Source organism: Mauremys reevesii, unplaced genomic scaffold, assembly GCF_016161935.1.
Source record: "Mauremys reevesii isolate NIE-2019 unplaced genomic scaffold, ASM1616193v1 Contig82, whole genome shotgun sequence".
Taxonomy (NCBI): domain Eukaryota; kingdom Metazoa; phylum Chordata; order Testudines; family Geoemydidae; genus Mauremys; species Mauremys reevesii.
The window spans coordinates 148,116-170,570 of NW_024100898.1; the positions used below are offsets into that span (position 1 = coordinate 148,116).

General features: G+C 64.1%; 3 protein-coding genes across 7 annotated transcripts; all 3 read left to right on the forward strand.

Moving 5' to 3' along the window:
- Positions 1-1,564: 1,564 nt before the first annotated feature.
- Positions 1,565-7,853, forward strand: ZBTB22 (zinc finger and BTB domain containing 22). 3 transcript variants are annotated; one of them, XM_039519052.1, is made up of 2 exons: positions 1,565-1,672; positions 4,587-7,853. In XM_039519052.1, the coding sequence occupies exon 2, from the start codon at positions 4,606-4,608 to the stop codon at positions 6,130-6,132; it is 1,527 nt and encodes a 508-aa protein (XP_039374986.1). In that variant the 5' UTR covers positions 1,565-1,672; positions 4,587-4,605; the 3' UTR covers positions 6,133-7,853. The 3 variants fall into 3 exon arrangements, with proteins under 3 accessions (XP_039374986.1, XP_039374985.1, XP_039374987.1); XM_039519051.1 differs by lacking the exon at positions 1,565-1,672 and adding an exon at positions 1,873-1,948; XM_039519053.1 differs by lacking the exon at positions 1,565-1,672 and adding an exon at positions 1,875-1,944.
- An 889-nt stretch (positions 7,854-8,742) lies between these two features.
- On the forward strand, positions 8,743-13,705 carry LOC120394901 (heme-binding protein 2-like). 2 transcript variants are annotated; one of them, XM_039519113.1, is made up of 7 exons: positions 8,744-8,807; positions 9,036-9,120; positions 9,303-9,378; positions 9,635-9,752; positions 10,269-10,402; positions 10,721-10,884; positions 13,499-13,698. In XM_039519113.1, the coding sequence occupies exons 2-7, from the start codon at positions 9,056-9,058 to the stop codon at positions 13,572-13,574; spliced, it is 633 nt and encodes a 210-aa protein (XP_039375047.1). In that variant the 5' UTR covers positions 8,744-8,807; positions 9,036-9,055; the 3' UTR covers positions 13,575-13,698. The 2 variants fall into 2 exon arrangements, with proteins under 2 accessions (XP_039375048.1, XP_039375047.1); XM_039519114.1 differs by lacking the exon at positions 10,721-10,884 and having other exon boundaries at positions 8,743-8,807; positions 13,499-13,705.
- Positions 13,706-15,296: 1,591 nt separating this feature from the next.
- On the forward strand, positions 15,297-21,004 carry LOC120394881 (TAP binding protein). 2 transcript variants are annotated; one of them, XM_039519058.1, is made up of 8 exons: positions 15,297-15,348; positions 16,544-16,726; positions 17,131-17,406; positions 18,103-18,447; positions 18,979-19,314; positions 19,487-19,576; positions 20,339-20,370; positions 20,490-21,004. In XM_039519058.1, exons 1-8 carry the CDS (start codon positions 15,303-15,305, stop codon positions 20,499-20,501), a joined length of 1,320 nt encoding a protein of 439 aa, XP_039374992.1. In that variant the 5' UTR covers positions 15,297-15,302; the 3' UTR covers positions 20,502-21,004. The 2 variants fall into 2 exon arrangements, with proteins under 2 accessions (XP_039374992.1, XP_039374991.1); XM_039519057.1 differs by having other exon boundaries at positions 15,303-15,348; positions 16,520-16,726.
- Positions 21,005-22,455: the final 1,451 nt, after the last annotated feature.

The following is a 22,455-nucleotide window of genomic DNA, read 5'->3' on the forward strand; positions in this document are numbered from 1 at the left end:
ACTAAGGGGGAGAGGCCTGGGGCAGGAGGCTCTGTGGGGGTCTGGGCTGGGGGCACTAAGGGGGAGAGGCCTGGGGGGCAGGAGGCTCTGTGGGGGTCTGGGCTGCGGGGCACTAAGGGGAGAGGCCTGGGGGCAGGAGGCTCTGGGGAGGGTCTGAGCTTGGGGGGCACTAAGGGGAGGAGGCCTGGGGGCAGGAGGCTCTGGGGAGGGGTCTGAGCTGCGGGGCACTAAGGGGAGGGCCTGGGGGCAGGAGGCTCTGGGGGTCTGGGCTGCGGGGCACTAAGGGGGAGGCCTGGGGGCAGGTTGCTCTGGGGGTCTGGGCTGCGGGGACACTAAGGGGGAGAGGCCTGGGGGCAGGAGGCTCTGGGAGGGGTCTGAGCTGCGGGGGCACTAAGGGGGAGGGGCCTGGGGGCAGGAGGCTCTGGGGAGGGGTCTGAGCTGCGGGGCACTAAGGGGGAGGGCCTGGGGGCAGGAGGCTCTGGGGTCTGGGCCATGGGGCACTAAGGGGAGGGGCCTGGGGGCAGGAGGCTCTGGGGAGGGGTCTGAGCTGGGGGCACTAAGGGGGAGGGCCTGGGGGCAGGAGGCTCTGGGGAGGGGTCTGAGCTGCGGGGCACTAAGGGGGAGGCCTGGGGGCAGGAGGCTCTGGGGGTCTGGGCTGCGGGGCACTAAGGGGAGAGGCCTGGGGCAGGAGGCTCTGTGGGGTCTGGGCTGCGGGGCACTAAGGGGGAGGCCTGGGGGCAGGAGGCTCTGGGGAGGGTCTGAGCTGGGGGCACTAAGGGGAGGGGCCTGGGGGCAGGAGGCTCTGGGGAGGGGTCTGAGCTGCGGGGCACTAAGGGAGGGGCCTGGGGGCAGGAGGCTCTGGGGGTCTGGGCTGCGGGGCACTAAGGGGGAGGGGCCTGGGGGCAGGTTGCTCTGGGGGTCTGGGCTGCGGGGACACTAAGGGGAGGGCCTGGGGGCAGGAGGCTCTGGGAGGGGTCTGAGCTGCGGGGGCACTAAGGGGAGGAGCCTGGGGGCAGGAGGCTCTGGGGGTCTGGGCTGCGGGGCACTAAGGGGGAGGCCTGGGGGCAGGTTGCTCTGGGGGTCTGGGCTGCGGGGACACTAAGGGGAGGGGCCTGGGGCAGGAGGCTGTGTGGGGTCTGGGCTGCAGGGGCACTAAGGGGAGGGGCCTGGGGCAGGTTGCTCTGTGGGGTCTGGGCTGCGGGGGCACTAAGGGGGAGGGCCTGGGGGCAGGTTGCTCTGGGGGTGGGGTCTGGGCTGCGGGGGCACTAAGGGGAGAGGCCTGGGGGCAGGTGGCTCTGGGGGTCTGGGCTGCGGGGCACTAAGGGGGAGGGCCTGGGGGCAGGTGGCTCTGTGGGGGGGGGTCTGGGCTGCAGGGGCACTAAGGGGGAGGGGCCTGGGGGGCAGGAGGCTCTGTGGGGGGGGGGTCTGGGCTGCGGGGGCACTAAGGGGGAGGGGCCTGGAGGGCAGGAGGCTCTGTGTGGGGGGGAAGGGGCTGGCCTGTCCGCGCTGGGCCGGTGGGGGCGGGGTTAGCTGCGGAGGCCCCGCCCCTTGCCGGCCCTGTCTGTCACGGAGGAGGGCGTTAAAGAGCAGGGCAGCTGTCGGAGGCCACTTTCTCCCAGGGAAGGAACAGAGCCTGCGCAGCGATGATTCCTTCAAGGCCCGGCATTTAAAGGCAAAATTGCGGTGTCGGTCGGCGTTGGCGGAGCGGCGGCTGTGCCTGCCCCTTTAAGAGGACGGGGTTAATGAGCTCCACACTCCGCGCGCGGGGCGGGTTGGACCGCGTTAAAGGGGAGGGCCGGGTGTCGGCGGATAGTGTCCCCATGGCAGCCTGAGGGCGACGGCGCTTGCCCCTTTAAGCCAGGCAGGGGCGGGGCCGGGGGCTGGGGGGAGGAGGGTGAGGAACAAGATGGTGGCGATGTCCTGAGAGCCCTGGAGCGCGAGCGGGCGGGTGAGCGCGGGGGGGCGAGGGCCTGGGGAGCAGGGGTGACATGAGGGGGAGGCCTGAGGGGTCTGTGGGGGAGGGCAGGGGATCTGTGGGGACACGTAGGGTGGCCCGAGGGGTGTGTGGGCAGAGAATCTGGGGATCTGGGGATGACATGAGGGGGAGGCCGAGGGCTCTGTGAGTGGAAGGGCAGGGGATCTGGGGATATGTGGGGAGGGCCGAGGGTCTGTGGACAAAGGGGCGGGGGTTTTGAGGGGTGACATGAGGGGGAGGGGTCTGTGGGTGGAGGGGCAGGGGAGCTGGAGGGGACGACGGGGAGGGGCCTGAGGGGTCTGTGGGTGGAGGGGCAGGGGATCTGTGGGGACACGTAGGGTGGCCCGAGGGTGTGTGGGTGGAGGGGCGGGGGAGCTGGGGGGACGGGCCCGAGGGGTCTGTGGGTGGAGGGGCGGGGATCTGTGGGGACACGTAGGGTGGCCTGAGGTGTGTGGGTGGAGGGGCGGGGAGCTGGAGGGGACATCGGGGGAGGGCCCGAGGGGTCTGTGGGTGGAGGGGCGGGGGGATCTGTGGGGGGACACGTAGGGTGGCCCGAGGGGTGTGTGGGCAGAGAATCTGGGGGATCTGGGGGGATGACATGAGGGGGGAGGGGCCCGAGGGGTCTGTGGGCAGACGGGCGGGGGATTGGGTCACTGTGCGGGAGACTAGTTCCCTTCGAGGTTGCAGGGGGTTAGGGGCAGGGTAGGAGATGGAAGCAGGGCTGGGGGTGGAGATGACATGAGGGACACTGGGCAGCTGGGAAGTGAGCTGTGGTGGGGTATACGGTGGGGGGTCTGTTGGGGAGGAGGCAGACCCTGAGTGGGGGGGAAGCAGCTCTGTGCGGGTTGAGATGGGCTGTGTGAAGTTTTCAGGAGGGAAGTATAAGGTTGGTCGGAGGTTGTGATCAGGTGGTGCCTGAGAGTTGCAGGGTTGGGAGAGGTTATGACCTGAGGGGTGGGGGGGTGTCAGGGGCAGTTATGAGTTGGGGGCTGGGAGCCAGGCAGGGGCTCAGGGGTTACTTTATGATAAGGACATAAGAGCGACTACACTGGGTCCGACCAATTATCCATCTATCGGTGGCCGGTGCCAGATGCTTCAGAGGGAATGAACAGAAAGGGACAGTTATCAAGTGATCCATCCCCTGTCGCCCACTCCCAGCTTATTCAATTTCTCCACCCCGTTCACGATTGAATAGACCTCTGCCGTACCCCCTCAGTCGTCTTTTTTCCAACGGTCCCAGTTGTTTTACTCTCTCCTCATACGGAAGCCGTTCCATCCCCCTGATCATTTTTGTAGCCCTTCTTTGTACTTTTTGCAATTCCAATATCTCTTGTTTGAGATGGGGCGCCCAGATCTGCCTGCGCACCATGGATTTATGGAGAGGCAACATGACCTTTTCTGTCTGGTTATCTATCCCTTTCCTAACGGTTCCCAACATTCTTTACTGGTTTGGGCTGCCACTGCCCATTGAGTGGATGTTTTCAGAGAACTATCCACAACTCCAAGATCTCTCTCTTGAGGGGTAACAGCTAATTTAGACCCCATCATTTTATATGTATAGTTGAGATTATGTTTTCCAGTGTGCATTACTTCGCATTTATCAACATTGAATTTCACCTGCCATTTTGGTGCCCAGTCGCCCAGTTTTGTGAGATCCCTTAGTAGCTTTGGACTTAACTATCTTGAGTAATTTTATATCATCTGCAGATTTGGCCCCGTCGCTGTTCACCCTTTTCCCTGAGGTTTGGGGCTGCAGGGATGTGTGGGGGTCATGGGCTGGGGCAGGGGCTGGTAGAGTTAGGCTGTAGGGGATATGGAGAGGTATGGGTGGGAAGGGGAGCTGGGCATGGGTTGGTTATATAGTAGGAGCAGGGATGGGTGGGAGATTGCAGTTTTTGGTTAGAGGGTTATAATGGGGGCTAAGGGGAGGGTGTGGAGGAGAAGCTGCAGTTTGGCAATAAGGGAGGTAGTGCTGAGGAAAGGGGGGCGGATTGTGATGGGGAAGAGGGGGGCTGGAGGGGGCTCAGTGTGTGTGTGATGGGTGCCCCACACACCCTAGTTTCTCTCAGAGTGCCCTGGTTCTGCTCCTACAACCTGGAAACCTCGTCTCTTTGCCTGGGGCTCCCCCTCCCCCACATTCCCAGACACACTTGTATTTCACTGTTCTTTTCAAACACGCTGGACAGCCCAGACAGACCTTGGCCAAGTGCTGGGGGTGCTGCGGGTGGTGGTGCTGTGGAGGAGTTGGGGGAAGGTCTTGTCTGAGGGGCGGATGCCAAGAGGGCCGGTATGGATTTGCAGGGGTTGGTTGGTCCCAGAGGCAGAGTTCATGGTGTTGTGTTGGGAATCGCTCTCCCCTGGGGGGTTGGGACTGGGGCACAATTGTCCCCTATGGTCCATTCCACAAAGGGTTAAATGTCTCAGTGAATCTCCTCAGATCCTGGGCCTGCCTTGCTCCCTGTGCTGGGGTGGGTCTGGATCACAGGATCTGGGGCGGGGGCCCACAGACAGAAGGCCCCCTCCCTGCCCCGGGGATCTTTGGAACGCAGCATATGAGGAAGGAGGGGGGATCTTCCAGCACCCCACAGCTCTGATCCTCTGTCTCTCGCAGGCAGTGCATCCCCGGCACCATGGACCCGGCGTGCGGTGCCATTGTACACGTGGACTTCCCTGAGATCACCAGTGCCCTGCTGGAGAACCTGAACCAGCAGCGGGTGGAGGGCAAGCTGTGTGACATCTCCATCCACGTGCAGGGCCGGGTGTTCCGGGCCCACCGGGCCGTGCTGGCCGCCTCCTCGCCCTACTTCCACGACCAGGTGCTGCTGAAGAACATGACGTCCATCGTGCTGCCCAACGTCATGGATCCGGGTGCCTTCGAGACGGTGCTGGGGTCCGCGTATACCGGCAAGCTGAGCATGGCCTCAGATGAGATCGTCAACTTCCTCACCGTGGGCAGCGTGCTGCAGATGTGGCACATCGTGGACAAGTGCACGGAGCTGCTCAAGGAGGGGCGGGGCACCGCCGGCCCCTCGCCTTCCTCCTCCTTCCGTGCCCACTCCAGCCGCACCAGCGAGAACCAGTCACCCAGCAGCAGTAACTACTTCAGCCCCCGGGAGACGGGTGAGGGGCCGGAGCACGGGCCTGCCAAGTATGCACTGCGAGGGGCGGCGGGTGGCATAGAGCGGGACGGATCGGAGGGGCCAGACGAGGAGGTGATCTTCCAGGCCGAGAAGGGTCCCTCCCGCTGCCCCGAGCCCTTCTCCGGCGGCAGCAAGTTCATCCTGGAGACGGATGATGACGTGAGTGACAGCGGCGGGGATGGGGGCAGTGGTGGGGGCGGGGGGCGGCGCCCAGCCTATGTGCAGCCTAGCATCATGCCCCAGAAGCAGTGGGTGTACATCAAGAAGGAGCGGTCCCAGGAGGACTTGGTGCTGACATGCGAGGAGGACGAGGACCCGGTGGAGGTGGGGCCGGCCCCCGGTGAGCCCCCCCTCAGCATCAGTGATGTGCGTACGCTGACCGAGCCCTCTGGGGCCAAGCTGGAGGAGCAGGTCAACTTCTGCGAGTCCTCAGAGGACTTCCCCTCGCCCTACGAGGGGCTGGAGGAGGGGCCGGGTGGCGGCGGCAGCTTTGCCCAGCGCTCCCTCATGCCCATGGACATGCAGGGCAACCAGATCCTGGTCTTCCCCCCGCAGGCCCCCGTGGAGCACGGGGCTGTGCAGCTGGCAGCCGGCTCGGGCGATGGCAACAAGATCTTCATGTGTCACTGTGGCAAGGCCTTCTCCCACAAGAGCATGCGTGACCGGCATGTCAACATGCACCTCAACCTGCGCCCCTTCGACTGCCCCGTCTGCAACAAGAAGTTCAAGATGAAGCACCACCTGACCGAGCACATGAAGACGCACACCGGCCTCAAGCCCTACGAGTGCGACGTCTGCGCCAAGAAGTTCATGTGGCGAGACAGCTTCATGCGCCACAAGGGGCACTGCGAGCGGCGCCACCGCCTGGCCGGGGCGGGCGGGGGACCCAAGAAGGAGCCCGTGGTGGCAGGCGGAGCAGGGGAGGGTGACTGGGCGGTGCTACGGGAGTCCCAGGCTGCCGGGAGGTCTCCGCGCAGTGAACTGGGCTTCGGCGGGGGGAGCGGGGCGAAGATGTGAAGTGGGGGAGCAGGTGGCGGATGGCCTCCCCCGCCCTGCACATGGACACCCCCTCCTCCCTGACAGACCCTGGGGCACAGACATGCCACCCCCATCCCAGATGCACAGACTCGCCAGTTACTGGATTCCCCACCTGGAGCGGCCCGGTCTTCCCAGGATGCTGTGGGGCAGGGAGGGGGGAGCCGAGGAGCCAGGACACTCTCGGGGTGGGGTGAGACAGGAAGCAGTGATGATTGTACAGACTGAAGTCTCTGTCGGGGTCCCGGAGAGTGAATTCTGTGCCCGCACCCCCCCTTCCGGGGCCAGGTGGGGGCTGGATTCCTGGGCCGTGGCGTTGTGGGTCCATAGCTGTGTACCCTCGGGGGGCCTGGACTCCTGGGTCCCTGAGGGACTCTTAACACTAGCCCACCCCCCCTTGCTGGGTGGGGGGCACCTCCCTCGCCCATGATGGGCTAAGGAGACTGGGGTGGGGGGGTGTTTGTGAGGTGTGGTCCCTCTGTGCTGTGTGTAGCAGGCTGACCTGTGGGTCGGTGAGTCTGTCCTGTCCCTGTCTCTGTCTGTCTGTGATTCACTTTGGCTTTCTCGTATGTGTAATGACTGATGCTGAGCTGGAACCTGCAGCCCCCCTGCTCTATCCCTTCTGGAGGATGGGGCAACCCCCACTCTCCTCAGACCACCCTCACCCCTCCTCCCCGGGCCAGTGCCCCCTGGACCCCAATTTATGGCCAAAGGGCTAGTGTGATCCTTGGAGGTACAAAGAGGGCAGTTGTGGGCAGGACGTGATTTTACCTTGTACCTGGCCCTGGGGCAGCCACCACTGGGCTCCAGTGCCCAGGTCTGGGGCCCGCGCTCCCGCACAGGTGGGGATATGTTGGAGAGGGGCTGGAGGAGAGCCCCACAAATGCTGAAAGGTGCAGGGAACAGGCCTTGCAGAGATGACGAAGGGGTGACTGGATCCCCACCTGGGAACAGAGCTGTGATGCAAGGGCCCTTTGGCCCAGCAGCTGGAGTCTGGAGACCAGGGAGGGGAATGAGGCTGGGAGCAGCTGCCAAGGGGGGCGTGTTCCGACCAGGATGGGATGGCTGAGAGAGCTGCTCCAGTGCCGGGTGGGTCGCTGGGCTGTGTTCTGCGGGGGGGCAGGTGAGACCTGGCCTGGGGATCTATGAATATCCCCTCCTGGGGGCAGGGCCAGTGTCCCTTTGCCCTATAGTAGGGGTGGGGTCCCCTGCGCCTCTGTCCTCCTCCCCTCCCCACCCAGTCCCTCTCTGGGACAGCACCCCCCCCCTTCCATCCCAACTTCCCTCAGGACAGCATCCTCTGCTCCCTTTCCTCCATCTCTCCCCTCCCTGGACAACACCCCTCTATATCCCCCCTCCAGGGACTGCTCCCCCTTCCTCCTTGGTACAACACCCTCCCCCCACTCCCTAAGCACAGAGCTAACCTGAATATAGGTACGACGCCCCCCCTTCCCTGCCAAGGGCTGGGGGTGAATGACCCCCGGCCCCACTGGGGGGCATTCCAGGGGGAAGTGCAGGCCCCAGTGATAGGAGCACCTGATGTTTGGTGTGTGATGTAGTAATTCCCCCATTAAAAACTGAACAGGGGCATAGGGATCCCTCTAATGCACGGCACCCCCCACCCCAATGCTGGGCTAGTGGGGGAAGTCACTGGATTGGGCCTTAGGACTCCTGGGTTCTCTCCTTGGTGCTGGGAGGGGAGTGGGGGCTGGTGGGTTAGAGCAGGGGGGCTGGGAGCCAGGACTCCTGGGTTCTCTCCCTGGCTCTCGGAAGGGGGTGGGGTCTAGTGGGTTAGAGCAGAGGGGAGGGGCTGGGAGCCAGGACTCCTGGGTTCTTTCCCCAGCTCTGGGAAGGGGGTGGGGGCTGGTGGGTTAGAGCAGGGGGGGAGGGGCTGGGAGTCGGGACCCCTGGGTTCTGTCCTGTTTTGGGAGTAAGCCCTTCCCCCACTCCACCTCTGTGCCTGTTTTCCCCACTGCAGCCTGGGGGTGAGGAACTGGGTGCAGCACTTCTGCCTCTGCTCAGAGTGGGGCTCCCCCATCCCCCTCAGTTCCTGTCTCGTTCAATTCTTTTGTAACTTGATTCTTTGTTGGTTTTTTAATGTCTATAAATATTTATTGGTCTGTTTGATGCCTGACTCCTGCTTCTCATTGTGTGCCAGTGGCCCCCAAATGGGCAGAGGGACCCTCGGGCAGTGATCCTCCAGGAAAGCACCCCCCAAAATGGCATGAGGACCGCCCAGCGCCAGGCTTGCGTGATGGGGCACAACCAGGATCCCTCACACCACACTGCCCTCTGGTGCTGGGCTGGGGAGACTGCGTATTTGCACCCACAGCAGTCTACCCCGCCCCCCCACCAGGCTGGGGACAGTGGGTACAACAGGGCCCCCCACCGCACAGCGGCCCCTAGCACCAGGCTGGGTTCTGAGGTTCCGCTCTGTTCCCGTTGCTGGTTATATCACACACACACCCCACCCCGTTACACAACCCCAACCACATGCCTGATTCCCAGGCCAGAAGGGGCTGGGCATGGGGTTATGTAACCTGCCGTGGTGGGGGGGGGTGAGGAGGGGGATAAAAGCAGCCCCGTCTCTGCCTGGTGCCCAGACGCATGAGAAGAGCTGGGCCACACCCCAAACTCTCCACGCAAGAGTCTGCAGGGTGATGTAGCAGCTGGGGGCATGGGGAGAGGGAGTGATGGGGGGGTTCAGAGTCTGGGTGTCTTGGGATTTGGGGTGTGCCTGGGCGCTGATCCTGATGGGCTGGGGGGACTGATGGGTGCAGGGACCTACAGGCTGGGCAGGTTGTGCCCCAGGCTCTCTGGTCTTGGCAGTGGGGGGCAGGGGTGTCGGGGGGGTGTTAATCACCAGCCTGAGTCTCTCCCTGCAGCTTCTGCCACAGCACCCCCCATGATGCTGCTGCTCCTGGCCCCGCTCCTGCTCCTGGCCCTGGCACGGGGGGTCTGGGGAGAAAGGTGAGTGGGTCTCTCCCCACACTGCAGAGGGTGGTAGAGGGAACATCCCCAAACCCCTTCCCCAATGCCTCAGGGGATGGAGATTGATCCTTGCACAAACCCCTGGAGGCAACAGCACCCCCAGTGTGATGGGGCCAATCCTAGGGGGGCTGTACGCCCTGACTCCCCATCTGGTTCTGCAGGGAGAAGCCTAAGTTCTGCAGGGAAGTCACCGAATGTTTCACCTTTGATCTCATCTGCAACAGCTCTGACTACGAGGTGAGGGTCAGTTGGGGGGCGGGGAGGGAAAACCTGCTAAAATACCCCCTCCTGAGATGGCCAGTTCCCCCACCCTGGGGCTGGACTGGCGCCTGTGCCCCATAGTGGGAAAAGGACCCGCATCTCATTCCCCACCCTCTGGAGCCAGCCAGTCCTCCTGAAGCTGGGAGGGAGGGGGTTGGAGGGATGGAGCAGGAAGCGTGGGAAGGAACTTACCCCCCCCCATGCTCCTGTTGTCCCCTCCCCCCCCCCGCAGGCGCGGCTATACCCCCCCTCGGCCTGGGTCAGCACCCGCGTGAACAACACGTACACAGCCGCCAAGACCACCGGCTTCTGGCGCCTCTTCCGCTACATCCAGGGCCGGAACCAGTTGGGTAAGGTGACCCCCATAACCCCTCTGCCCCCAGCCTCAGATCCCAACCCCTAGAGAGTCCACAGCTCCCTGACCCCCACATGTAACCCCCCTCCTAGAACCCCTAGAGCACCCACAGCCCTGCTCCACCCATAGCCCCCTCTCCCTCCCAAGTCCCCCAAACCCCACAGCCTTCTCCCATGGGGTCCCTATAGGCCCCCACCCTCATAGTGACTCCAAGAGCCCCCCTCAACTCCATTGCTCCAGATAGCCCATAATCCATCCCTCAGAGACCCCATAACAACCTGAGAAACTCCCTCCAAGGTCCCCAGGGGCTAAGGGGAGGGACGTAGGGGATTGGGCCACCCCCCGGATCTCTGGGGCTGCTTCATGTTTAATGAGCCCTGGTAGAACAGGGACAGAAGAAAAGGGGGGTCTCTACCCTTCCCCAGGAGCTGGCTGCAGTTGAGGGGGGCTGGGGATTGGTTCTGGGGTGGGGGGATGTGGATTCTGAGCAAACATGACACAAACCCGGCAGGTGTGAAGATCCCGATGACGTCACCAGTTCTGACCCGGGTGGACCAGGCTGCTGGGGAGACGCAGGAGTTCACCATCTCCTTCCTGCTGCCGGCAGCATGGCAGGGCGACCCCCCGCAGCCCACCCAGCCTGTTGTGAGTGACCCTACTCCCCCCACATTGCTCCCCGCTGACCCTGCTGTGACCCCCCCACAGAACCCACTGAGTGACCCCACTGCCCCCACATTGCTCCCCACTGACCCTGCTTTGACACCCCCCCACGGAATCCCCTGAGTGACCCCCCACCCCCACATTGCTCCCCACTGACCCTGCTGTGACCCGTCTCCACACACACACGCACTCCTACCCCAGCCTGGCTGGGGCTGACACCCCCACCCCCACCCCTACCCTTACCCCTCACACACACACCCCGGCCTGGTTGGGGCTGACACCCTCTCTCTGTGTCTGGCCCAGGTTTTCATCGAGCGGTTCCCTGCTCTGCCCACCTACGTTCGCTCCTTTGGGGGGTGGCTCACGGACGCCAATCGAGGGACCCACATCCGGGCCCTTGATGCCTCTCTGGGGCGGGACGCCCGGCACTTCGACAGCTCCTGGCACTACTCTGCCGGCTACAACAGGTGGGGGGAGACCTGTCTGCTGCCTCCCTGGGGTGCTGGGGCAGAGCAGGGGCCAGTGTTCCTTGGGGCGCAGCAGCAGGGAAAACCGCGAGGGAGCAACTCAGTAGGGAGCGCTGTGCTGTGGGGAGCGGGAGGCTGGGCGCTTGGCCCCAAACCCAGGGCCTTTGCGAAGGGGTGGGCGGTTGGTGGGGTGAACAGATGTTCCGATTTTATAGGGACAGTCCTGATATTTGGGACTTTGGCTTATATAGGCGCCTACTCCCCCCATCCCGATTTTTCACACTTGCTGTCTCATCACCCTAGGGGTTGGGAGCTGCCCTGAGCTCCCCGCCCCCCGCCATCCTGCTGGCACAGAATCATCCATGTCCCTAGATGTTACACCAGAAGCTGGGGTCCCTAGGGAGCAGGTTTACAGGGTACAAGCTGCAGCTGGGAGGAGTGTCAGTGTGGGGCCCAGTTTACCTGTTGTACCACAGGGACAAGTTTAAGGGTTACACTGGGAGCTGGGGGGTGCCTAGGGGGCTGGGTTTGTCAGTTACCCCAGAAGCTTGGAGTAGTGTCACTGGGGACATCAAGTTGACCTGTTATGCGAGGATCTGGGGGAAATGGGGTCCTGGAGGGTGGGGGTAGGTTTATTTGTTACTAGAGTTGTGGGGGGCACTAGGAGACAGGTTTACCTTTCACACCACACTATGGGGATGGGATGGTTTCTGTGGGGAGGGGACAGGTTTCCCTGTCCAGGCAGGAGCTGGGGGAAAGGGGTGACTAGGGGACAGGTTTCCCTGTCCGGGCAGGAGCTGGGGAAAGGGGTGACTAGGGGGACAGATTTCCCTGTCTGGGCAGGAGCTGGGGAAAGGGGTGACTAGGGGGACAGGTTTCCCTGTCCGGGCAGGAGCTGGGGAAAGGGGTGACTAGGGGACAGGTTTCCCTGTCTGGGCAGGAGCTGGGGAAAGGGGTGACTAGGGGGACAGGTTTCCCTGTCCGGGCAGGAGCTGGGGAAAGGGGTGACTAGGGGGACAGGTTTCCCTCTCTGGGCGGGAGCTGGGGAAAGGGGTGACTAGGGGGACAGGTTTCCCTGTCCGGGCAGGAGCTGGGGAAAGGGGTGACTAGGGGGACAGGTTTCCCTGTCTGGGCGGGAGCTGGGGAAAGGGGTGACTAGGGGGACAGGTTTCCCTGTCCGGGCGGGAGCTGGGGGAAAGGGGTGACTAGGGAACAGGTTTCCCTGTCCGGGCAGGAGCTGGGGAAAGGGGTGACTAGGGGGACAGGTTTCCCTCTCTGGGCAGGAGCTGGGGAAAGGGGTGACTAGGGGGACAGGTTTCCCTGTCCGGGCAGGAGCTGGGGAAAGGGGTGACTAGGGGAACAGGTTTCCCTGGGAAAGGGGTGACGAGGGGGACAGGTTTCCCTGTCTGGGCAGGAGCTGGGGAAAGGGGTGACTAGGGGACAGGTTTCCCTGTCTGGGCAGGAGCTGGGGAAAGGGGTGACTAGGGGAACAGGTTTCCCTGTCCGGGCAGGAGCTGGGGAAAAGGGGTGACTAGGGGGACAGGTTTACCTGTCCGGGCAGGAGCTGGGGAAAAGGGGTGACTAGGGGGACAGGTTTCTCTATTTCACTGGGAGATGGGGGCAGTGAACGGTCATTGTGGGACAAATCTACCTGTTACATGGGGTACATTTACCTGTCACAGCAGCAGCTGGCGGAGTGGGGGAGTGTTAGTAAGGGACCAAGTTGGGGGGAGGGTAGGAGACCAGATTTCCCTATTACACTGGGGTCGGTGGGGGAGGACAAGTTTGGAGGGGACAGGGGCGGCTCTAGGAATCCCGCCGCCCCAAGCAGGACGGCGCGCCGCGGGGCACGCTCTGGCGGTCGCCGGTCCCATGGCTCCGGGGTCCTGTTGCAGACGTGCCTGCGGAGGTTCCGCTGGTCCTGCGGCTCCGGTGGAGCATCTGCTGGCATGCCTGCGGGAAGGGTGGACCTCCCACAGGCATGACTGCGGAAGGTCCGCCGGAGCCGCCTGCCGCCCTGCCGGCAAAATGCCGCCCCAAGCGCGCGCTTGGCACGCCGGGGTCTGGAGCCGGCCCTGGGAGGGGATATTAGAGAGGGTGCAGGTTTCCCTGTTACCCCAGGAGCTGGGGGGAGATTAGTGGGGGCTGGTTTCCTATTACAGCATGTTCAGGAGGGGGATAGCTCAGTGGTTTGAGCATTGGCCTGCTAAACCCAGGATTGTGAGTTCAATCCTTGAGGGGGCCACTTACAGATCTGGGGTAAAATCAGTACTTGGTCCTGCTAGTGAAGGCAGGGGGCTGGACTCAATGACCTTTCAGGGTCCCTTCCAGTTCTATGATAGGGGTGTGTGTGTGTATATTAAAGGAGGCAGGTTTCCCTGGAGCCAGGGGAATTAATGGGGGCCCAGTTTCCCCCTTACAGCAGGTTCTGGGGTGGATTAGTGGGGGGGGAGGTTTTCCTGTTACCCCAGAAGCTGGGTAGGGGGGATTGAGAGGGCAGGTTTCCCCCTTGTAGCTGGTTCTGGGAGGGAATCAGGGGCAGATTTCCCTTTACAGTGGGTTCTGGGGGTCACCTCAAGCCCTGACCCACTCTATTGTTCCCATATCTCTGCAGCCCCATGAAGCTGTTCGACCGCCACAACGAGGTCTGGCGCCTGGCATGGGGTGGCCTGGGCTGTACCCCAGAGTGAGGCCCCCAAGTGTCACCCACTGTCATCGCAGCCCCACCAGGAATGAGAAACCCAGCTCTCTATTCTGCCCCCCATGATAGCATTCCCAGTGAGCAGCCCCCCTCATCTCCCAATAAATCCAAGTGACCAAGGCTGCTCTGTGTATGAGGCATGAATTCTGGTTCCTCCCCTGGGGGGTGAGGGGGTCCCCTGGCAGCTTCCCTAGTGGGTCACCAGAAGGGGTCACACACTAGGGTCTGTGGTAGCCCTGAGCCCCAAAGAGTCTGACCTGGGTGAGCAGAGAACAGGACCTGGACTGGGAGGAGAGAAGAAATGGGGTGCGGGGAGACAGCAGATGGAGGACCTAGAGGGGATGGGAGGAGGGGCAGGGTGCATACATAGGGACTGGCCAGGGAGGGGCAGACGAAGATGGGGGACAGTGGAGAGGGAGGGGGCGAGGGCAGAGCGCTGGGGGGGGGGGAAGGCGGCGCTGGGGGGTGGGGCAGAGGAAAATGGGGGCAGTGGACGGAGGGGGTGGGGGAGAGGGAGCTGGGGGGCAGGGCAGAAGATGGGGGACAGGGGAGGGAGGGAGCGGGGCAGGGCTGGCTTTAGGAAGTGCGGGGCCCAATTCGAACAGTTTCGACGAGGCCCCGGCAGGGATGACCAACCCCAAAAAAAAAAACAACATGTGGGGCTTGTACTCACTGGGCAGTGCTCCGAGTCTTCGGTGGCACTTCAGCGGCGGGTCCTTCACTGGCTCCAGGTCTTCAGTGGCACTGAAGGCCCCGCCACCGAAGACCCAGAGCAAGCCAAGGACCCACCGCCGAAGTGCTGCCGAAGACCCGGAGCGCCGCCAGGTGAGTAAAAATTAAAAAGGCGCCTCTAGCCAGGGAAGGGATTCTCACTGGGCGCGGGGCGATTCAGGGAATTGGGGAGCGGGGAGAGGGAGCTGGGGCGGGGCAGTGGAGGAGGGGGCGGGGAGAGGAGCTGCGGCGGGGCAGTGGAAGGAGGGAGAGGGAGCTGGGGCGTGGCCCTGGAGGGAGGGGGCGGGGAGAGGGAGCTGGGGCGGGGCAGTGAAAGGAGGAGGAGAGGGAGCTGGGGGCGGGGCACTGGAGGGAGCTGGGGGCGGGGCAGTGGAAGGAGGGGAGAGGGAGCTGGGGGCGTGGCCCTGGAGGGAGGGGCGGGGAGAGGAGCTGGGGCGGGGCAGTGAAAGGAGGAGGAGAGGGAGCTGGGGGCGGGGCACTGGAGGAGCTGGGGGCAGGGCAGTGGAAGGAGGAGAGGAGCTGGGGGCGGGGCACTGGAGGGAGGGGCGGGGAGAGGGAGCTGGGGCAGGGCAGTGAAAGGAGGAGGAGAGGGACCTGGGGCGGGGCACTGGAGGGAGCTGGGGGCGGGGCAGTGGAAGGAGGGGGAGAGGGAGCTGGGGGGCGGGGCACAGGAAGATGGGGGGCAGTGTAGGGAGGGGGCTAGTGGAGAGGGAGCTGTGGGGTGGGGCACTGGAGGGAGGGGCGGGAGAGGGAGCTGGGGGCAGGGCAGGAGGCGCTGGGGGCAGTGGAGGGGGGGGGCAGAGGGAGCTGGGGGGCAGTAGAAGGAGGGGCGGGGCGGGGCCAGGACACCTGGGCTCCAGCGGGGGGGGGGGCGGGGCCGGGGCCGGGCTGGGTCTGTCTGACCCGCCCGCTCCCGGAAAGTGAAAGTGGAAGCGCTGGGGGGGGGGGCGTGTCGGGTATTTCCACCCCGGCCTCGCCACCCGCCATGACGTCGCTCGCCCCCGTGGGGGCCCTGGCCCTGCTCCTGCCCGGTGAGTGGGGCCCCCGGAGCGATCCCCCCTCCCCCCGTCGGTCCTCAGACCCCCCCCCCTTGCCCGTCAGTCCTCAGGGCACCCCTGTCCCCCCCCGCAAGGGCAAACTGCCCCCCCCGGGACACAGCTCCCCCCTCCCAGGGACCGTGAACCCCGAGACACGGGTCCCCCCGAGACACAGCTGCCCCCGCCCAGGGACCGTGAACCCCCCCCCGAGACACGGGTCCCCCCCGGGACACAGCTCCCCCCGCCCAGGGACCGTGAACCCCCCCGAGACACAGCTCCCCCCGCCCAGGGACCGTGAACTCCCCGAGACACGGGTCCCCGGGACACAGCTCCCCGCCCAGGGACCGTGAACTCCCGAGACACGGGTCCCCCGGGACACAGCTCCCCACCCAGGGACCGTGAACCCCCGAGACACAGCTCCCGCCCAGGGACCGTGAACTCCCCTGAGACATGGGTCCCCCGGGACACAGCTCCCCGCCCAGGGACCGTGAACCCCGAGATACGGGTCCCCCCGCCCAGGGACCGTGAACCCCCACCCCGAGACACGGGTCCCCTGGGACACAGCTCCCCCTGCCCAGGGACCGTGACCTCCCCCCGAGACATGGGTCCCCCCCGGGACACAGCTCCCCCCACCCAGGGACCGTGAACCCCTCCCCGAGACACGGGTCCCCCCCAGGACACAGCTCCCCGTGACCCCCGGGACATGGCTCTCTCCCCCTCCACGGTTCTTTCCCAGTCCTGGCCTTCAACTCCCCCCACCACCCAGTGACCAGATGTCCCGGTTTTATAGGGACAGTCCTGATATTTGGGGCTTTTTCTTACATAGGTGCCTATTACCCCCCCCCCCCATCCCGATGTCTCACACTTGCTGTCTGGTCACCCTGCTGCCCCTGAGCTGGCGGGGGGGGCTGTGCTCCCACAGGGTGTTCGGGAGGAGGGGGTGATGGGGCTGCTCAGGGCCTCGGTGAGATGTAGAGACACCTGCTGATTATTGGGGTTGGGGGGCAGGGGAGAAATCAGACCCTTAGAGGATGAGGGGTCATCCCTGGGGAGGGGCATCTCTCGAGGGTCCTGCCCTGGGGAGGGGGCAATCTGGAGCAGTCCGGTGTCCCAGGGAGCTTTGGGGGTCCTGGTGTCCCCACTAACCCCGGGCCCTGGCCCCTAGGGTTCACTCTGTGTCTGGCTGCAGCGGGGCCCCCCCGGCTGAGCTGCTGGTTCGTGGAGGAGGCCGGGGGGGGCGTGGGGGTGATGCCGAGTTCCGTGACCCAGCGCAGGGCTCTGCTGCTGCTGCGGGGGGCGAGAGGAGGGCACCCCGAGATGGAGCCTGAGCTGCCCCCTGACCTGGAGCCAGGCATGATTTTTGACATTGCAGGTATGTCCTTCCCCCCTCCCCCCCCAGGCTCCCACACCCTGCTCCTCCAGTGCCTGCCCCCACTACCACCCTGCTGCCCGCTCCTGCCCCCCCAGGACAAACCCTACATCTCACCTGTCCCCAGTGTTACCCCACCAGTTCACCACACCCTGCTCCTCCCCTCTGCTCCCCCATCCCGCTTCTTACAGCCCCTCCTTTCCCCATCCTCCCCAAGCGCTCCCCCACCCCTCCGCCCTGCCCCCCAGTGCCCCCCACTCCCCTCTCTGGCGTGTCCCTCATTCTCCTTCCCATGCCCCACAACCGCCCCCCATCTCTCTCCCCCCAGATTCTGGGGGGCCCTGCGTTGTATCCCCCTCCTGGCAAGGGTGGGCATTGGGGTGCCCTGATTTCTTTCTCCTCTCCAGACCCTGCAGGGGCCCTGCACCGTGTCCCCCTCCCAGCAGGGGGGCACCCCAAGGAGGGGGAGCTGCCGGCCTGTGAGATCAACGCCTACACGCCGCAGGAGGCCCACGTGCCCTGGGCGGCCGGCCTGACTCCCGAGCACCGCAGCCCCCTGGGCCTGGGGGGCCCCTGGTTCATCAGCAGCATCCAGGCCCCAGCCAGGGGCTACGGGGTCAGCGCTGTCCTCAAGAGCGAGGAGGCTGCAATGTCCCTGCAACCAGCAGTCACCATGGCAACTGGTAACCAGGGCAATTGGAAATGTAGGGTGGAAGCGGCCTCCTCCCAAAACCCTGCTGTGGGGACCCCCACTCTCCTTGGGGCCCCGAGCTCCTTCCCTTGCTCCTGCATCCTGCTGTGCTGCTCACATCACTACCCCTCCCAGGGCACTGTCCATGTGGTGATCACAGCCCTGCCCTCCTCCAAGGCACTGCTCCCATGGTGCTCACAGCCCTGCCTTGTGCCACTGTTCCTGTAGTGCTCAAAGCACTACCTCTGAGGCATCACGCTCACAGTCCTAACTGTTCCCCATGGCACTGCCCACCCCCGTGGCACTGTTCCTGTGGTGCTCACAACACTGTGCCCCTGTGGCACTGCTCCCATGGTGCTCACAGCAGTAACCCCCCACCTCTGTGGCACTGTCCCTGTGGTGCTCACAACCCTGCCCTTCCCTCGGTGGCACTGCTCCCATGGTGCTCACAGCAGTAACCCCCCATAGCACTGTCCATGTAGTGCTCACAACCCTGCCCTTCCCTTGGTGGCACTGCTCCCATGGTGTTCACAGCAGTAACCCCCCACCCGCCATAGCACTGTCCATGTGGTGCTCACAACCCTGCCCCTCCCTTGGTGGCACTGCTCCCATGGTGCTCACAGCAGTAACCCCGTAGCACTGTCCCTGTGGTGCTCACAGCAGTAACCCCTTCCTCTCCCCCTTGCAGCGGTGTTGTCCGTGTTCTCCCGCACCCCACACCTGCACTCCCGCCTGGGCCGGGACGTGCTGCTGGACTGTGGTTTCACAGCACCACCTGGCCCCTTCTCGGTGGAGTGGCGGTACCAGTACCGGGGTGCTGGACGCGTGGTGCTGGCTTACGATGGGGTGTCAGGCCGGGCCCACGTGGCTGAGGAGGGGGCGCAGCTGTTCCTGGAGGAGGGGAGGGCGGGCGCAGACACCAATGTCTCGCTGCGACTGCCCCGGATTGGGGTGCGGCACGAAGGAACCTACATCTGCACCATCTACCTGCCCCACCTCCACGCCCAGCAGGCCCTGGAGCTGCGCATCACCGGTGAGTCTGGGGGAGGCCCCCTGAACTCCTGCCTCTGCTCCCAGCCTGGGGGGAGGTGGGTATGAGACGATCTTTGCACCCCACGGGTATCTTCCCCCCACCCCAGGCTAGTGATACATGACTGATTCTAGGGAGGGCCCCTGAACTGATGCTCCCACAGCCAGGGCTGTGAACCCCAATATTTCCTCCCTGAGTTGGAGGGGTCCCAGAGTTCCCCACATTGAGCCAGCGCCCCCTAGAAACAACAGACTTTGGGGATGCTTAGCTGGGCTATACAGGGCTGTATGGGACTGGTCTCTAATCCCTCCTTCCTCCCAGAGCCCCAGGTGGTGGCACTGCACCCCATGACCCCAGGAGATGAGGGAGGCCAGACTAGGACATAAATCATCTCTTCCTCTGAACCCGCTTCCCCCCACCCCCATGGTTACACTGTACCCCAGCTCTCTGTCTATGCCTCCTAGCGGAGGAGGGACACCAGGCTGGGCTGTACAGGCCCATATGGGACCAGTCTGTAACCCCCTCTCCCCTCAGAGCCCCCTGTGGTGACGCTGCACCCTGACCCCCTATCGGTGGCCCCTGGGGCACCAGCCGAGCTGGTCTGTGAGATCTCTGGCTATTACCCGTTGGACGTGACGGTGAGCTGGCTGCGCCGCGGCCCCGGGGAGGCGGGGGGCGACCTGCTGGAGTACGTGACTGAGACCTGGGAGTCAGGGCACCGGCGTGGCCCCGACGGCACCTACAGCCTGAGCAGCTTCGCCCGCCTGGCGCCCGTGCAGCCCCGCGACCATGGAGCCACCTACAGCTGCCACGTGACCCACGCCGCCCTGGCCACCCCTGCCCGGAGGAGTGTCCGGCTCCGTGTGGCAGGTGGGGACAGGGCAGGGGTCAATGGGAGAGGAGTGCAGGGACGGGGGGGGACTCGGGGGAGGGGGAGCGGAGTGGGGGGGCGGAGGGGAGAAAGGGGAGGGGGTAAAGCAGGGGTGTGGGGCAGAGGGTGGACTGGGGAGTGTCTCTCGGTCTCATTCCCCCTCTGCCCCAGGTGCCACGGGCCCCTCCCTGGAGGACGCCATTGGGATGTTCCTGGCCGCGTTCCTGCTCTATGGGCTCTTCCGCCTCCTCGGAAACAAAGGTGTGTGCCCCCCCCCGTGTCACTTCCCCTCCCCCCACTGTCCCCCGTGTGTCACCCCCACCCCCCACCGCCCCCCCGTGTCACTTCCCCTCCCCCCATACACCCCTATCCCCACCGCTGCCTCTGGGACAAGGATGTGTGCCCCCCCGTGTCACTTCCCCTCCCCCCACCGCCCCCCGTGTGTCACCCCCACCCCCCACAGCGCCCCCGTGTCACTTCCCCTCCCCATACACCCCTATCCCCACCGCCTCCTCTGGGACAAGGATGTGTGCCCCACTGTGTCACTTCCCCTCCCCCCACTGCCCGTCATGTTACCCCCTCTCCCCAAATGCCCCAATCCCCAGTGCTTCCTCCGGGACAAGGGTAGGTGCTGCCCTGCCACCATTCACCCCCTTGCCTCCCATACAGCCCCCAACCCTCCACTGCCTCCATATCCCCAGTCCCTATCCCCATACCACCCTCCATTGCACTCCCAACCATCCAGAGTCCTCTGCAATGCCCCCTCATACTGCCACCCCCTACACCCCTCAGCCCCCAGGTATCCCCGAACCAGCCCGCTGCCTCCCAGGCCACATCTGTTCCCCTTCACCACATCTCCTTGGGAAGGATGTGTACCCCCAGACCTCCGCTGCCCCCGCTCCCCTCGGACCCCCTCTTCCGCTTTGCACCCCCTGACCTTCCCCTGTATCCTCATGGACAGGCCTATATACCTCCCCACTCCTGAGCCAGGGTCTCACTCCTCTGTCTTGGTTCCTTTTTCAGTCTGTCCATCCAGAACCGAAGAGAAAAGCAAGGTAAATACCCCCCCACACCCCACCAGTGCTCCTGCCCTGCCCCCCCAGCCTCCCTTGCTGGGAGAGGCTGGGGCTGGAGTACCTGGGGTGATTCTTACCTGACTCTCTTCTCCCCACAGAAATCAGAGTGAGACGTGCCCAGGGAAGCTGAGATTTTGGGGTCTGATCTGTGATCCCCATAATAAGATTGTGAACCTCAGGACAGGAACCAGAGTTGGGGGGCTTAATGGTCAATAAAGGGTTAACTTCCTCTCCAGTCCCCCTTCCCTGCTGCCAGAATCATGCCTCAACCCCCGCCTCCCCTGCTGCTTCCCCACCCTCTTGGCCTGCTCTTCCCACAACACCCACCTCCCCTGGTGCTGGGGTTCCTCTGCCTGAGCCCCCCCCCCCACCTGTGCTCCCCCTGCTGCCTGCCTCGTTGGAGGGTCGGGCCAATGGCCTGTTCTGTTTAAGGGTGGGGGGCTGTTGGTCTGCACTGCTATATGGGGGCTTTGGCCCCAGAAATAAAAATGTTTTGCTGTGACCACCTAACTTCTGACTGGGCGTCGTCATCTCTCAACACCCCTCCCTGGAGCCCCCCACAGCAGAGGTCTCCTCTCCCCACCCAGCCCCACAGGCCCTGCCCAGGGCCTGCTCCAGGTTTTCTGCCGCCCCAAGCGGCGCAAAAAACAAACAAACAATCAAAAAAGCCACGGCAGCGCGATTGCCCTGCTCCACTCTTCAGCAGCAATTCAGCGGGGGACCTGCCGCCGAAGACCCGGACCTGATGCCCCACTAGCAGCTGGAGGGCTGCCCCTTGGTATTGGTGGTCCCAAGCACCTGCTTCCTTAGCTGGTGCCTGGATCCCTGCCCAAACTGCCCGCCCCGTGCCCCCATCTCCTGCCTCAGCAGGAGACCTCCCCATCCCCTCACCTCGCCCCCAGCTTCCCCATCCCTGGGACCCTCATAGCCCAGGCCAGTTGGGTTCAGAGAGTTGCCTCTCCCTAAGACCCAGGGCACACGGTCCCAAGGCTGAATGCCCAGTAGCAGAGAGTTTCACAGGCTCAGAGAGACAAAGCCTTTCCCGCCATCCTTGCTACCCTGGGTTGCTCCCATCCCCCCCCTTGTGTTACAGGGTCCTGTATGTCCTGGTCTTCACTTCCCAGCTCTCCTTGCTCTCTAAGCATTGCCCATGCTGGGTTCATACCCAGCCGGCAGGCACTGGAGGGGGGGACTTCCTGTCCGGAGGGAGACAGGAAGGGAGTCCCCTGGAGAGGGGAGAATATAGGGACCAGAGGTTCCACTGGAGGAGGGAATATATGGACTGGAGAGATAGGAAACACGGAACTGGATGGGGGGAGGAATGTAGAGACTGGAGAGCTGGAAAACGTGGATCCAGCTCCTAAGGGGAGTGGGAGAATATACAAACAAGGGGAGGGGGGAGCATATATACAGACTGGAGTGCTGGGAAACATGGAGCTGGATCCTGGGGGGAGGGGGAAGAATATACAGATGAGCGCTGGGAAACATGGAGCCGGATCCTGAGGGGAATAGGAGTGGAGAACTGGCAACATGGAGCTGGATGAGGATCCCAGGGGAGGGGGAAATATACAAAATGGAACATGCAGCCATGGGACAGAGCCACACAGCGTGTCTGTTCCAGGTTCTGGGTCTCTCTGGCCTTGGCTCTGTTCCCAGGTGGATCCGGTCTGGGCTTTAACGCTCCTGTCTGGGCCTTGCAGCTCTGCTCTGGATTTCACGTCACTTCCTTTCCAGACTGCTTACACTCCAGGATTTCGATCGCCCCGGTAGGCTCTGGTCCAGGCTGTGCGGTTCTGGCTCCAATCCACCCCCTTTTAGTCTTGCCGGCTTTACTGTTCCCTGGAGCCAGTCCAGGCTGATACAGCTCCAGGCTTTGTGCCTCCCCACTGGCTCCAGCTCCGGACTTTCCGTCCTTCCCCACTTCCTGCCCCTCCCTAGTTCCAGCTCCAGATTTTCTGTCCTGCCCCCACTTCCTGCCCCTCCTTGGCTCCAGCTCCGGGCTTTCTGTCTATCTGGCCCCGGGCTCTGTTCGTAGACTCCGTCCAGCTCCGAGCTGCCTGCTCC